The 16,235-nt window shown below is 48.6% G+C and overlaps 1 protein-coding gene across 2 annotated transcripts in view; it reads left to right on the forward strand.

Moving 5' to 3' along the window:
- Positions 1-16,235, forward strand: part of CBFA2T2 (CBFA2/RUNX1 partner transcriptional co-repressor 2) — a 64,269-nt gene that overhangs the window by 35,732 nt on the left and 12,302 nt on the right. For both annotated transcript variants that reach the window (XM_074887959.1, XM_074887960.1), the window contains exons 2-3: positions 11,016-11,159; positions 14,975-15,216. In XM_074887959.1, the coding sequence (XP_074744060.1) occupies positions 11,016-11,159; positions 14,975-15,216 (386 nt within the window). The remainder of the gene's footprint in view (positions 1-11,015; positions 11,160-14,974; positions 15,217-16,235) is intronic.

Genomic DNA, 16,235 nt, shown 5'->3' on the forward strand with positions numbered 1-16,235 from the left:
CTAATTAGTAATAAGAGGCTGCCAATTAAACACTGCTCCCTGGGCTCTACTGCCGCTTTTCTGATACTGCTGGGTTGGAGAGGAAGGTAACAAAATGGAGCCTAGTGCGTATGTGTTTCATCTGGAGAGCAGGAGAAGGGTGGAGCTGCTTGTTAAATGGCCAGCAATCCAAGTTTTAAACGGATTTATGAGTGCTAGATAGAATCATATCTTAAAGACTGTCTCAAAGCCTCTGTTAAGGTGGAAAACACTTTCAAAAGTTAGAGCTTGTTTCACTGTGGTTTTCCCCCCTTTGGGTCACCCAGAATTCTACAGGTACAAAAGTTGTAGCTTTATTTACTCTTATGGTGTTTAGCCTAAGCAAGAAGAAAAAAAATTTCCACTACCAAAATTACAGTGCTCAGTTGTTCTATATAACCTGTGGGATTTTTGGTAACAAATTATTTTCAGCAGAGTTTAGCACAACTTTGGTTTAACACCAGTGCTTGCAAAATTCTAAAGTTTTAAAGGCAGTTGCATCCATTCTGAAGTTTTCTTTTTTCAACACTTGGGTCCTAATTCACAATTAACAGCATGTTACCCTGCACAACAGGCTGATGCTCTTCCAGAGAGGGCTTATGCCAGCTAAAACTGGCGGGTATTGAATAGACATCAAGAATTAGAATTAAGAAGAGTTTATGAGTTGCTATAATGGGTACCTCTACAGTCAAAAAGTGCTGCTGAGGAACGTCAAAGACAGGGAGGAAAGCTGTGATACGCCAGTGCTGGGTGTGTAGTGGAGGCAGAGCTGGTGGCTCTGGTGTCGAAGTGCAGAGGATGGCTTGTGTGTCTTGCACGTTCGCTGTGCTGCTGAACCGTGGCAGAAGCGAGCATCAGGGTCTGACACTTCCATTTGGGCAGCATCACATGTGCACGGGTGGCTGGAGGAGATGGAGCCTGTCTGAAACGCCTGCCTGCCTTCATAAATGCAGTCCCTAAGCTGTGGCAGAGTTTAAAGAAAACTAAGAGGAATGGATTTTCAGTGCTAGCGTTGCAGTGGGAGGCTGGGTTAGCATGTCCTTCAGCTGTGAGTTTCCCATGTGTTGGATTGCTTTTTACTCTCTGGAGTAAACTTGATGTTCAGTCACTGGACCCCAGAGGGGCACATCACCCCATCCATGGCCTTGCTGCTTTGGGCAGGGAGCTATTTCTGACCTTTTGGGGGTAACTCCCTAAAGCCAACCCTTGTAATGACTTTTCATCTCTAAAAAGTAGCTGAGTTGGTAGAAGTGCCGTGTGTCATTCATGTAAGCATGGTTAACTCAGTTCTTGCTTTCACTGTACATAGCATTTACTATAAGTGAAACTCAAGCTCTTTTTTATCCTGACATAACATTTCTCTGTATGTAGAAGCCCCACAAAATAATAATTAAAAAAAAGAATGAAATCTTTGATACCAAGCTGTTGCTTCAAGTCTCTTTCTAAATGGCATCCCTTTTGTACGTGTTGTGTCTGGGCTCCACCGGCCTTGAGAGCCGTTAATCTTCCTGGTGTTTTCTTCCCTGCGGCAAATGAGAGACAGATGTTCCCATCTGGAAAGTTTGCTCCCGCCACCGTTGTTTCACTCGGAGTCAGAGGATTTGGAGAGCAGTGCAGCAGGCTGAGACTTTTAAGAACTAATTTTTCCATGATTGTGATAATTGCCTGTTTGATATCTGTAACTGCTTTCATTTTTCATTCAGAGTGCTTTAGCCTAATAAGTAAATAGTGCAGAGGAGTAAATATTTCTTAATATTGTAATGGGAGTGGATGATTTAAAACAAAAATAAGTCTTGATTCTGTAACTTTAAGTGGAACAATGGACGAATGAAAAATTACCAAAATACTTTAGCAGTAACTGATCACATGAATTAGTGAGCATCTCTGGCTTTGCTTGAACACAGCTGCCCTGCCCAGCCCCTGCCCATGTCCAGGTTATAACCCAGCCAAAGAGGTCTGAGCAACCAGAGGGGTGGTTTTGGGGAGGGAGGAGCTCTCTCCCCGATCCCCAGAGCACTTCCCATCCTAAAACTGTAATGCTGGCTGCTTTGTGGGCTTTGGTTTCCAGGATTGTATTCTGCTGGGGTATATTCCAGGAGCATATCCCTCCCTTCGGGGTGGCTGTCTCTGATGGGGGCAGAGCAAGCGGCTGGCGAGGGTGGGGTGGGTTCCCTGCCCAGGGGCACGCGGGCTCCCCAGCAGTGCTCGCTGCATCCCTTTGAGACAGCCGATGAGCAAAAGCTCTTGGCAGGGACATCAAGAGATGAATTTGGGTCCCCGAAACTTCTTGTGTGGGAAGGGCATTGCTATGGTGTGTTGGTAAGAGCAGCAACAGCTCCCAGGTGGCTGCTGCACCATGTGTGAATGGTTTTTAGGGCAGCTTTCATGGTCTGAGTAACTATTCCCTCGCTCCTTCATGGAAGAGAGAGGAGGAGAGGGGGGGCTACCACACCAAATTGGTTTTGCTCTTGTAGAAGTCAGATGACCAGAATTTGGGAGGCTTGCTGCATACCCCACTCTGGAAGCTATCAGATGCGATTGTTTTGTGGGATGGATCCTGCAGCCGTGGGTTTGCGCTGCTGGCCCTGGTATGAGGCCGTGGACCCAGAGGAAACCAGAGCTAAGGAGGCAGAGATGACGTGGAGGTGGGTTTGTGCTGATGGGTCTGGCATGGCCAAGGCGAGGGCAGAGTCAGAGCTGCAACCGTCTTGTCTGGGTGGGAACACAGCAAAAGAGAACTGCTGTGAAGTCCAACCTGTGCTACCGATGAGTTTGTAGAGCCAGGCACATTAATAGGTTTTTATAAAATCACTGAAGGGCAAGACTGATAAAGATCTGCAGTCTGCCTTCAGAAATAAATTATTAATCTTATTTCCCTTATTAACTGCTTTCTGGACTGGTTGCGAGCGATAACATACTTTGCTCTTTCAAGTTCTTCTATCTGAGTTTCACATTGAATTGAGATTTAAAGTGAAACAGCTGTGTGTGGGAGAGGAATAGATGGCAATGGAGATACACGCGTTTATTTTTGATTTATAAAATGCCTATCCCAGGCTCAGCAGCTCCCTCCTGTGTGATGCAAGGCTCTCCTGTGAGGTGCCGAGTCCTCTCCACTCCCACAGCATCTTACAGCTCAGGAGCCTAGATGTGCTATAAAACCAAGCTAAACAGGGTAAAAATAGGCTGACTGCATTTAGTGGAGGAAGTATCCGTACTGTAACATAAGTTACCCACTGCAACAGATGCTATAGTATTATCTTAGCCAACTCCGTGCTTTGGCATGGAGGGAGGAGGATGGAGAAGGACCTCAGTTGACCAACATTTGCTGCTGACCCGTTTATGTGACACACTCGTGTCTCCCAGTTCTGTCTCCCAGTAAGTTATCATTTATTGATTCAAGCAAAGGGAGACCTCTGGAAACCACCCTATGCGCAAATAAATGTCAATATTTGTACAGAAATGTAATCTTGACTGCAAACCTCTTAATGTCTCCCTCACCAAATTGGGACTAGCCCAATCGTCCTTTTTTTCTTAAGGCTGCTGTATCGGCTGCCTTGTTTCCAATGCTTATCTTCAGTCTTCCCCCTCCATCACTTTTTGCAGCATCACTGCATCAAAAACATAAAATATTGGCTCTTTCCTCGATGATGTGGTTTCAGTTTGAGCTTGGGGGAAGCTGTCTGGAAGCAGGTGATGGAAGGATTGCAGTGGAGTAGCAGTAAACAGCGTCTTCTGGAAGTCTGAGTAATGATACTCTTGTTTTGCATGTAGATAACCTCTCATCTGCATGCCTTGGAGAACTGCAAAGGTGCTCTACAGATGGCTTAGAGCCGTCAAGGGGAGGGAAAGGCAACCTTAGAGCGGAGGAAAGATGTTAATAAAATTTAAATGTAATTCTTCCCATTTCTCAGTTCCTAAATGTGAAAAATATTAGCTTGGTGGAGACTGAAAACAGATGGTGAGCAGTTGGAGCAGATAAGCATGTTATTCAAAATAAACATTCGCCAAAGCTGGGGAGGTGGCGAACCATATTTCATTTCACCCTATTTACATTATCAGGTCAGGTTACAGTGATGCTGCCTCTCGTTTGCATTCAGACTATCAACAGGGAACCCTGCGACGCAACCAACTGCAGTGTGTCCTTTTCATCGTAGACATGTTTGGGCTGGAATGGATGGGTTTGGGCCATTTCCCTGTTTTTTTCTCCAGGACGATATATTGAGCTAGTTATCTAAAACCAGCTCTCCTAGGCTGTAGGCAGGGTCCTGCCAGCCACTGGAGAGGGCACCGAGGTGTGTCCTTCCTTTGTTTCCCTCTTTCAAATGGTCTCTTTATCTATTTAGACAAGGTTTGTGTTGCTTTGTCCTAAACCAGAGATTCTTACCCATGTAAAGTGTGGGGAAACAAGCCTCTGGTTCAAAGGACTATTTCTAGGAAGGGTTCGTTTTGCTGACTTGTAGGCAATCTATAATTCATGCCTCTAGTCCGAGTGGTCATCTGAAGTGGTAGGGCCAGTGGAAAGAGAGGTGTGTCTGAAGTGTGGCTTATTTTCCTTGCTTTGGTGAATGTTTTGGGATGGGCTGAATTGCCTTTGGAGGTGTCTGTCTGTTGGCTCCAGAACAAGCTTGGACCTGGCTCCTGGGCTACCAAAGACTTTCTCCTGGCAGACTTAACCTCAGCTGCTGCTACTGGGATGATTCTCCAGTCCCTTGCTCTCAAGAGGCAGGTATGAATTTGGGGCTCTTCTTGAGGCTTTTTAGGTTATGAGCATATTCTGCCTGTTGTAGATGAAAGTCGAAAACATCTGCTCTGATTAAGCCTCTTCTTTCTGTATGAAACCGTTACGTGCTTTCACTCCTGAGACTGAACGACTGGGCAAGCCCTTGTAAACAGTCTTTTGTTCAAAAGACATGAACTAAAACCAAAACATTGTTAATTTAAAGACTTTCAATCTAACCACTTAGGGATCAAAGCCTTGTGGGCAAGGTCTGATTTTGAGTCTGCTCTCTCTGTCCTGCAGACTGCAAAAGCAAACCCTTACCTGTGCATCCCTGCCAGTTTTGCAGTGCTGTCTCACATGTAATGTGTTTTTCTCTTATTTATTCCAATATGTTTCATGTTTTGACTTCTACAGAAAGCTGGAGTGCTCAAGTCTGGCAAACAGGTTTGTGAGAAGCAGTTCCAACTCTGTGCAGCTTATTTATAAATGGGAGTTACAAAATCGCTTCTAGGCCAGGCAGGTCCCTCCTTAACTCTCGCGACAGCAAACCAAGGGGAATCCTGCACCTGTGTCAAGAATGGCTTGAAGATACCAATGTTCATGCTGTACGTGCCCTCCAAACATCCAGCCACAGACTTTAAATCCATTTCCCATGAGGGAGGAGGAAAGTGTTTACTGTCTTGAGCTGATAAGAAGGTTTAAGAGCCTGCGCATACTCCATGTGCTCACTCACAGAGGTTGATGGATGGTGTTAAATTGTGCCCATGCAGACGCTACAGTGTGAATTCCTATAAAGCATCCATGTTTTCTGCACCATAACAGGGGCTCTTTCTCTCCTCCCTTGCTCTCAGCAAGCTCACGGTCCGCACTCACAGCTAGATCAAAGTGCAGCACCACCAGCGTCAGGCACTTCATAACTGCCCATCACCTCTTCAAAATGCAACCATGTATATGGGAGTCGCAACCCAGGAGTCGTAGCCCCAGAAGGATGTGAGAAAGGTTCACAATCTGCTTTTTGTTAATAAATATAAATCTCCCATCCTGATACTATTCCGATGGCTGTTGGAACTATGTTTTGAACTTTGGGAAGCGGATGAGGAGGAGACCAGTTATGTCTGTCTGCCCCCCAGGGTAATTCCTGGCTCTCTTCTCCAGTTCCTTATCTTGCTTTTTGGGGGAAAGTAACATCCAGTTTTCTTCATGCAGTGTTTTTATTTCTTTTTCATCACCTAGTTTATTCTCTAATTGCCAAAGGCATTTAAGGGTTAATTTAAATTCCAGGGTACTTGAGATACTCCCTAACTTGTGGCTATTTTTTTTTCTTCTGCCTTTTCCCTTTTCTCAAACCCAGAGGCATGAAGAGAGATTAATAAAGCAGCTTCTTTATACAGTTTACGACGCAAGTAAATGCTAGCCATTCTTCAGAGGTTACCTATCACAGCAACACTCTCTGTACTAAACACCATAGGTGAAAGACTTCTTTAAAGAAAGTAAGTATGATGAAATGCGTCTCAACTGGGTGTTGAAACTGCCCCTTCTAAAATGTGCTGTTGTGTTGGAGAGCTGGAGTCTTGGTCCCCTGGCAGCGCAGGAGTGGGAATTCTCTGAGGACCAGTCAAGACCCCAGGTTTTCTCCTGGCGTGCTGTCCTGTTGCCACACTTAGCTCTTTCTCCTCCCCAGAAAGGAGAATCATCAGCTGCACTTAATCTTGACATATGCTCCTTTTCAATTTGTTACGCTAGGATGAGAACTGGAGCAGCAAAGGAAATACAGCACATACCGACAGTCAACGCGAGAGTCATGTAGAACTGGGGCTTTTCAGCATGTCACTAGGGATGAAGGGTTTCAGGTGTATTCAGAGCTCTGGGGCTTTCTAGCCTCTTGCACACCTGGGCTCCTTAAATGGGACACGCGAATATATAGGGCACGCAGCATAAACTGATATGTGCCTACAGCTGTCCTCACCCAGACAGCAGCTTTGCAGCATCTGAAATCTGTAACTCCAATCGCTGTGAAATCTGGTCGTCAGGCTTTGTCAGCTTTTGGAGAAGATGAAATTCTTGCACCAAGCCAAGACTAAAACAGCATCTCTGTGATCGGGTTTCATTCTACTCCCAGTGAATCGTCTTCCCATGTGAAACTCCAGCACATTCAAGGCCAGGAAGGCAGCTCTCCCACCCGACTGGGTGGCCACGTCGCTGACGCCTCTTTCCCTGGTTAACCTTTGCAGGTCCTGGGTGCAAAGTTGAGCAAGTGTCACTGCAAAGTTTTGACATTTGGCAGCTTGACAGCAAAAGTGTTGTGCCATAAACATGTTCAGTCTGTGTCCTGCAGACACTGCTTGAAAAATAACCACGCATTTGTAAATGTTTCTAAGTCCAGCTAGGGTTCGGAAGGAGGAGTTTTTGAAGGAAAACAAACCAATGTTTCCAGTTTAGGTAGATGTCATGCTCTGACAATTGGAGTTCAGTCATTGACAAGAATTATTCTTAGAGCATCATCCAAAAATCTATTACAGTGTTTGACTCCAGCGTGATATCAGATGACTGATATGCTGGAGGGACTCGCAGGCATTTTGAGGAGCATCTCAGCATCCTCTCAGTGCATCTGGAGACAGCTCTGAAATGTTGCCATTGGTGAGCCAGTAAATATTTCTGAACAGTGAAGTGCAGAAGAAAGAGGCCGGGAAGGCGGCATTTCTCCAGGGACCATCTCACTGGCTCATTTTTAGCCCCAGGTCAACGCAAGGCTGACTCAAGTCCTCGTTTGCAGTCTGGTTTGCTCACATGATTCTCATTAAATGGATGTGTTTAGGCTAAAAAGGAGGGGTTTTAGAAAGATGTTTTTTATCTGCGTTTATAGATGCCCCAGGTCATTAGCAGGAAGCTTTTAAATTTAACAATCCTGTTTGCTTCTTGTCTGTCGGAGTAAGCTCGGAAAAGAAGGTGTTGGCTTCTCGTGGGCTTTGGTTTTGGTGTCTCATGCAGTAACCCAGCAGTAGCTGGTTTTATTTTGGGATTATAAATTCCATGTGACTTTTCCCCCCCCCCTGTAAATTAACCAAATTAGTTCTGCTTTCTTAATGCGCCCTAGGAGCATTTTAGGAGGAAAGAGGAGAAACCTTAAGGATTGGTTTCACGCTCTGTTTCTCTCCAGAGCATGGCAATATCAGGTTGGCCATATACTCCTGGGGAAGAGGGTTTCATAGGAAGCAGATGAAGAAGATCCGAGGAGGCGGGCGGGTGGCAGCACAGTGGTATTTGGGGTGTGCAGAAGGAAAGGGCTAGCAGCAGGCAGGGAGTGATGCAGCGCTCTCCTTGGCATGCCTGCAGCCGGGCAGGCACAGAGGTGGGCAGAGAGCTTGCAGAGGAAAGCCTGAACCACATCTCACATCTCTGTGGACAACGTGCAAACAGGTCATGGTTCTCCCGTGTTAGCTCACGGTTTTGCAATTATTCCCGTATTCTGAGCAAACATGTTTCTGTCCCCTGATGGCCATCAAGCAGCTGGCACCAAGTGGTAGGTAGGCACAATTAGTGCTGTTTTGATTGAAAAATTTGGGTTGTTTAGCAACACCTCCCTTCCCTGCCTGGGTGAGTGAACTCAGACTTCTCCTGCTAGGAAAGCCCCTAACTTCATGCACAAACCCTGCTCTTTTGACTAGTTTGCTGCATTTATTTTGAGTGGGAGGAAAGGCAAGAGTTTGTCTCCTCCTGCTCTTTATTATAAACTCACCTGCTGGAATAGGTACCTGTGTGCACGAATGACGTCCTGTTCCTACATCAATGTATTGTTATTCATCTGAACACCATACTCATGTGTGGATGTGATAGGGAGAGTCTGCACATCAGTATTAAATCATAGGGAAGTTGGACCAAATGTATGCGAATAGTAGTTCACAATATTAATATGGTTATTCTATGTTAAGATTAATAGAGCATCTGGTTGGTCCTCACTTCGTTCATGAAAGCAAAGCCTAGAAATTCCTTTGTTTTGAAAGCAGGTTTAAATAAAGACAGACACAAACTCTGCCATGGAAGTATCACAGACACAGGTTTTATAGCATTTCCAGCCCCACCACCTCAGTTATTCCAGCTGTGCTGAAATGGCAGGAAAACATGGGTTTTCAACATGTATTCATCTCTGTGCCCCCTTCCACAAATCGTCCAGCAAACAGAAAGAAAAATGCGAGAAATAATACACTTCATTTGTTACCTTGCTGACGTTAACCATGACTTGTCACAAGGAAAATAAATGAGCCAGCTCGTGCCTGGTGCATGGTGGCAGAGCAGGTGCTGGTGGTTCACGGAGCAGGTTCCAGGTCAGCGACACGAAGGGCTTGGGTGGCAGTTTGCATCTTCTCTCCTCAAAAGCAGCATTTCTGTTGTCAGGAGTTGTGAAGTAGCAGGTTTTGTGGTTGTATTTCAGTGCAAAACTTTACCATTCATTCTGTGCTTCTCAGCTTTGCGGGAGTACAGCATTCAATTGCTTTGCCAGAACTTGAAAGCTGAATTTCTTACAGTTGATAGATATTTGTAAAAACAGTGGATTACAAATTAGGTTGTAATCTAATTTGATTAGATTACAGCATGATCTTTAATACCTTTCCTCGGTGGCTTAAAGCAGCATCAGGACTGATCCCAGGTGGTAGAGAGCCTCTGTGCTCGTGTCGTTTTTTGGCTGTGCCCAGTTCAAGGGGGTGCACTGGGAGCCCCCTTGGGCCGCCTCGCCGAGCAGCGATGCTCACTTGTGTGCCAGCACAAAGCGGTGCGCTTGGCTGCCCCCCTGAAGCTCCGGCAGACTTCTCTGCTCGCCAAAAGCCAACAACTGCCTGAGAAAATTCACCGGTCCGAAGCCCAGCCTGCTTGCACCAGAGAGAGGTGAAAGATGAGTGTCTACACCTCCCTCACCCCCAAGCCGGGTGCAGATGGGTGCTGGGAACCCATCAGTGTTCCTGCACTGGCGGTCACAACTTGTTAGCAAGCTAATTGAGCAAGGGAGCAGTGGCTTGAGGAGCAGGGAGCAGTCACCACCTTCTCAGAGGGACAATTTGCCACATGTCACATCGCCCAGGGTCCTGAGCTCCGTATCCAGGCAGGTGCCGAAGCCCTGACAGCGTGGCATGGAGCACCCCCGGGGGGGTTGTGTGGGCTCCCACAGGAGCTGCACTTCTGGAGATGCTTGGGTTTTGTCTGCTGAGCTGTCTGGTTCTAAAAAACAAAAAACTAAACCCAAATCCCCCCCAAAAATCCCAACACCCCCCATAGGCTTGTATAAGCACACATTTCCTCCTTTTCGCTCAGTTTCTCCCCTTTTGAGGCTGATTTCAGCCACACTGGAGCCAGGAGCGTGGCCAAGTGGTTCAACTGAGCTGGGACGTCCCACCAGAGCTTGGGTCCTCAGGAGGGACCCTCAGAGGCTGAAAAAGAAGCTGTAGCATGAACTGGTGCTGTATTAGACACTAGAGTCTCCACGCCGGAGGGAGGGTGTGACTAGCCGATGCGGGCTCATTTTTACAATGCCATGAGCATTTCAGTCACTTTTGACACAGCTGCTGCCAACGTTGCAGTGATGGTCTCCACACAGTGGGCCAGCATCCACCCGAAAACCGAGCTGACTGTTGCATGGCTTCAACCTGGCAGTTCCCCCGGAGAAGCCATCTCGGGGTCGGCAGCGCGGGTGTGGGGTGTGTGCAGCCATGGGGAGGCTGTGCTGGGCAGCGAGGAACACCCCGGTGCAAGGGAGAGGAGGTGTAGGAACACTTAATTTGTGAGGTTTTTTTAAAAAGCAAACGTGCAAAGCTGGTCAGAGAGGTGTTTGCCAAAGTGGCTGCTTTGGAGTGTGTTTTTTCTTGTTGGGGAGCAGGGCTGGCGGTGGAACCTCGGCACCCCTCGCCAGTGCCGCCCCGTGCATCCCAGCGAGGTGCATGTGGGCACGCCTGGGCAGTGCCAAGGGGATCTTACAGGGGAGAAAAGCAAAGCAAGCAGGCAGAAATACTTCGAGGAAGCATCTTTGGGCACAAGGGGTGAAAAGATGCAGTTGAGAGACTGGGATGGTGAACATGGGCATCCTGAGCCTGCCCGGCAGCACCTCGGGACACCCGCTGCCCCCCGGGTGCCCGCCCACCCGGGGCTGTGCAGAGCCGTGTGGGAGCCTCGTGTGATTTTTCTCCCCCACCCCTTCTCATCTTTGCCCTTGCAACTGTACTTCACGTGCTGGGTGGGGAAGTGCTTGTCCGTGACTGTCACTAAGCGTTACCACCTTCTCTTCACACAGTTGCTGGTGAGAAGAGGGTGCCAGTGATGCCCGGATCGCCCGTGGAAGTGAAGATACAGTCCAGGTCCTCTCCTCCCAACATGCCGCCGCTGCCCCCCGTGAACCCTGGCGGACCCCGGCCAGTGTCCTTCACCCCGACTGCACGTAAGACCCCAGCAATGTGCTTTTCCCTGGGACCAGCTCTAGCCAGGAGGAAAGGTTCTGCTTACAGAAGTCACCGGGGATGTCTCAGCCGTCAGCCAGGGCTGCTCGCCAGCACGGCGAGTGTTAGCCATGCTGCAGGGCTGTAAGGAAGGGGCGACTGGGGCTTTCCTCCTGTTCTGCTACATATGCAGGAAGTATAACGGGGTCTGTCATCTCCTCCCACCCCGCCTGCTCCTACCTTACTCCTAGTGCTGCCTTGAGTCCTTCTCCTTGCAGGTGCAGCCTTGATTTCTGCCATAGACTCCTTAAGAAATTGAAGTCTTTTATCAGGTCAGCTTCAAACAAGCCAAGAGCCAGGCTTTTCACTGTATCTTTTGGAGAAGTTAATTCCCCCTCTGCTGTATCTCACTTCGCAGACAGCGTTTCTGCAGTGGAGATTAGAAAGTTTTCCTTTTTTTTAATTTCCCAGCCTTGGAAATTCCTTGCTGTCCATCCAGCTTCTCTTTTCTCCATCTTCGCTTTATAATCTTTGCTATTAAGCCGCAGTAGATCCTGGCCCTGCCCAGCCTCGCACTCACTTGTAGCAGGGTGTTGCACAGAGGTGACTCTGCGGATGGAGTGGATGTACACCTTTTTCTCACAGTCTAGAAAGAGCAGAGACTTTTTTTTTTCTCCCTTAGCTGATATTTAAGCCATTTAATATCCTTTTAAAAGCATCATTCTGGAGCAAAGCTGCTTTACTTTGTTGGGCACAGAGTTATCTGACCCCCACACGTGGCATGTACATATTTTCCAAGCCCTCCTCGCTCCTTTTTCCCTGCGCTGAGCGTCTCCCTGGCTGGTTCTGCATTGCTTTGCTGTCCACAGTGGTGTCTGGGATATCTCACAGTTTCACACTGGCAATGGATTTCGGAGATTTACAATCCAGCCTCTTTCAGGACACACACTGATGTATTGCATGATGCTGGCAATAGCACTAATCACTGGGTTATCCCGCCAGACACGTTGTCCCCAGCTTTATGCGCTGAGGGGTTTTTAATGGCTCTCCTTTTGCTCACGCAGAAAAAGATCATTAGCAAAGTGACAGAAATTAATTTTTCAAATGAGGTTGTTTGGCACACTGTTAAGGGCCAAGGAGCCTGAATCTGCTGATTGCAGATGACTTGATTGCTTCTTTCCAAGAGAGATGAGAGATACAGCCTGTGGTGAAGTTTATTCTTGCTTTTTACTTCTCAGTTACACCAAAGGGTCTTTGTCAGAGTCAGTGGGTTTGTCTTCTGCCCTGTGAAATCTCATGGCTTGGGCAGGCGAGGAGGAGCATGCTGGAGGAAGGCCATGCCTGCCTGCAGATCAGTAACAAAAGGGTTGGAGAAACAGCGAAGCCTTTGAATACTGAGGACCTAAGGCAGAATTTAACAGAGCAGCCCTAGGTGATGATTTTTATGTTCCCAGGAATTTAGCATCCTCCTTTCCTCACAGCTGTAATCCCACCGGTCTCTGTACGCCGCCTCAACTTGCTTCATCACTGTCTTCTCACCTGGAAATAGAGGTCCCAGCCTGGCTCTGTGGTCTGTGGCAGAGCAGATCCTGGCGATGCGCAGGATCAGATAACTGCCAGCCACCCTGCGGTAACGCCGTTTGCAGGAGGGGTCAGGCAGGTTAAACCTAAAAACACAAAGAGCGGTTACAGGGGCTGCATCTAACAGCAGCCCCGAGCCAACCCAGCTCGCTCCGCTTCCGTGGCATCACCTGAGTCCATCAACATCTGCCACTCCCATCCTTGGCAGCCTCCCCCGAGGGTCCCCTGCAGCCCCCCAGCTGGGTTGCACAGCCCCTACTTCTCCCGGGGTATAAATAGAGCTTGTTGCTCTCCCTAGTCTTTCGTTTGAAACAATAAGAGGAAGCAAAAAAGAGAAGGGGTAAAGCACCTCGGTTGTGGCTGCCCGAGAGTGCAGAGTTGTGCAGTCCTCTGAGAGGAGCTTCTCTGGGTGGCTTTCCCTCCTATTTATAAACACTTTAATCATGAAATAAATGTTCTTCATGAGTAATTGCCAGAAGCCTTGCCTTTCACGTATCTCTGCGTTTGCTGGTACTCCATGGTAGCTAACCCTGCAAGTACGTGTCATCTGCAGGACATCTCTGGTCCTTTGCTGCTTTGGGGAAGCTGGCATGGACAGGAGTTTTTCAGGTTGCATTGCTCCATAGCAAGAGGCATAAGCTCACTTTCTCTTTGCACCTTCATCCTCTCAATCCTGGCCTTTGCCTTCACTTCACCATCTCTCTGTCTTTGTTATGCCGCAGAAGAGCCCGTCACCCCCTGGTTAGCAGGAACCACCTTTGATGGTCTCTCTACCCTTATCTTTCCCTTGCATCTTAACTGACTCTGGTTAATCTTCTTGGGTTCCCTCCCGCGCTCACCACGGCAGGTCCAGGTGTGTGGAGCCTTTCCAGCCTCTGACCCCAGTGCGCTCCAGAGCGGTTTAACCGTTCAAGTACCTCCTGCCACCTTCTCCAAAAAACCCTCACTGGGGTCGTGATCATTTGGTATGATCCTCGCGAAACTGCAGCGGAAATTTTGGCATCTTTTTTTTGCAAGCTGCTGCTCCATCGTGGCACACACCTTCCCCTGCCCTGAATGTAAGGGGCAGCTGTGCCGAGTGGCTTCAGTGCTTCTGCTCTGAACGCTGTCGTTTGAAGTGGGTTTTTATAGCTTGTGGCTTTCTCTTCAGTGCTTGCATCCATAAAGAATTCAGGGCTGGGCTTTTAAGGATAGCCCAGTGGATCAGCTAAAACTATATTTACAATGATGTACTTTTCACCTCTAAAATTCTGAGTTTATACTGACTTGAGGCCCCAAGCGCACAGCTGCTCTTCAGACGGGGCTCTAGATTGCACAATGGTGGCGCGGGGATGTCAACAATTTATTCTAATCCCTTGCCGAGTTCCCAAACTTCCAGCCCTTCAGTCTGTTTCGACATGCTTGCTGCTTACAGGAGGCAAAGTTGCAGATGGGACCAGGTTGGAAAAAACAACCGTGTTTGCAAAACTGCCTGTAAATCCCCGGGGAGGTGCCGCGGGGCGGGATGGTGTCGGCCATCCTCAGGGCGACGTGGAGGCACGTGAGCTGCGGTGTCTGGTAGTAGGACCCCGGCTGTAGTGAACACTGGTGACGTAAACGATGGGGCTGGGAAGGATCCTTGGATCATCTGGTGTAATTTTCAGCCTGACGCAGACCAGAAAACACTGCTCTCTGATTCTTGCCGAGGGCTTGTAAACTTTGAGCTAAAGCACGTTTAATTCCTCGGGCTGAGCATATGGCACGACTCCGTCTGCCACAGCATCGACTTTATGCAGCCTGACCCCATGTCCTCGTGGATGGAGGTGTGCCTGCTCTGCTGAGCCCTAATTCTGCGGTGTTTGATGGCCGTGCAAATGGAGCTGGTGGAGGAGAGAAACGCTGTGGAAGTCACTGGCAGTGGTATAAATCACACCTGAGCAGTCCCATAAGGAAAACTCCTGCGGATGCCTTCGCTGGGCGCGTGGTTCTAATGTGCTGGCAGCTGCAGAGCGTCCCCACGAGCTCAGGGGAGGTGGGGGAGAAGGCACACACATTGCCCGTGACCACCTGGGTGCCCTCCAGCATGGCATGCAGGCTCTGCTCTGGCCATGGCCCTTTTTCTGATTCTTGCCCAGTTTGCTAGCGGTGATTAACCAGCAGCAGCAGGTTCTTGGGTGGAAGATGGATCCTCGTAAACACCAGACCACAGGGACGTGCCCATCTGATGCTCAGTAACGCTTCTGTCTCCCATTTGCAGTGCCCAACGGAATAAACCATTCCCCCCCGACGCTGAACGGGGCACCGTCCCCACCCCAGAGATTTAGCAACGGTCCTTCCTCCTCCTCCTCCTCCTCACTGACAAACCAGCAGCTTCCAGCCACATGTGGTGCCCGGCAGCTCAGCAAGCTGAAGCGCTTCCTCACTACCCTGCAGCAGTTCGGCAACGACATTTCACCAGAGATCGGGGAGAAGGTCCGGACCCTCGTCCTGGCGCTAGTGGTAAGCCCCATGCGCTGGCCCGGGCCGCCTTGCTTTTGCCAGAGCCCTTTGGCGATGGGATCCTGGCAGCCAGCGCGTGCCCCTGTTACACAATATTATCTGTTTGTGTCTTTACGAGCAGAGCTGTTGACTGAGCAAGACTCTGTAATGTTTATGCTTTCTAGTAGACTTGCTGACTTCTTTTTTTCCTGTCTTTGGTGGGTTTCAAAAAGCTGTCCAGTGGCTTTGGCATGAGCTTGGGTGCAGCTGAACTTAGGAAAACTTGGAAGGATTTGGTCTAAGCTTTTCTATAAAGGCCACACGTCTGGTGCCATGGGCTTGCTGGAAGCCATGGGCTATGCTGGGCTCCTTCATTTCCCCTCATGAATGAAACTTTTCACACAATTCAGAGGAGCCTGTAGTTTTGTACTAAGGAAAGTGTTTTCCTTCTCATGCCTGACCCTGACCGTGGATCACTTTACCTCTGATCTGCCTCCATACAAAGAAATGCCATTTCCAGGCACTGTTTCATTAGCGCTGCCCTGACTTCAGGGTGCTCAAACCTGCTTTGCTCGGCAAGGCAGCCAGAAGTCACGGAAAAGCCGGGGTGTCGCTCGGGCACTGGGTCCTGGCACTAGCAGGGACTTGCTCTGAAAAGCTGGTAGTGCTTCTCCGCTCTTGAGTGTGCAGAGAATATCCAGACACTTCAAAGATGTCATTTATCTTAGGCAGTGATGTATTTATTGGGTTTTTTCCTCGATGGGCTGCTCCTGCATGTCTTAAACAAGCCCACTAGCACAGCAAGGCTGGCTGTTGCCAAGGTCTGCAGAGGAGGGGAAGGCTGCTGTTGCAGAATAGGAGGTCTGGGCTTCTGGTGTGCTGCTGATTTGCTGATTGCATATTTGCCTGCATTACCAAAGGCACTGATTCTTTTGCTTGTGACAGTCTGAAGGTGCAGCTACAGGAAGAGGCTTGGTAAATAACCTGTAGGCATCTTCTGCCCTTCTTCTGCAGTCCTACCCTTGGATTTGTGAGAGCTG

This window comes from Strix uralensis, chromosome 18 (genome assembly GCF_047716275.1).
Source record: "Strix uralensis isolate ZFMK-TIS-50842 chromosome 18, bStrUra1, whole genome shotgun sequence".
In the NCBI taxonomy this organism is placed as follows: Eukaryota; Metazoa; Chordata; class Aves; order Strigiformes; family Strigidae; genus Strix; species Strix uralensis.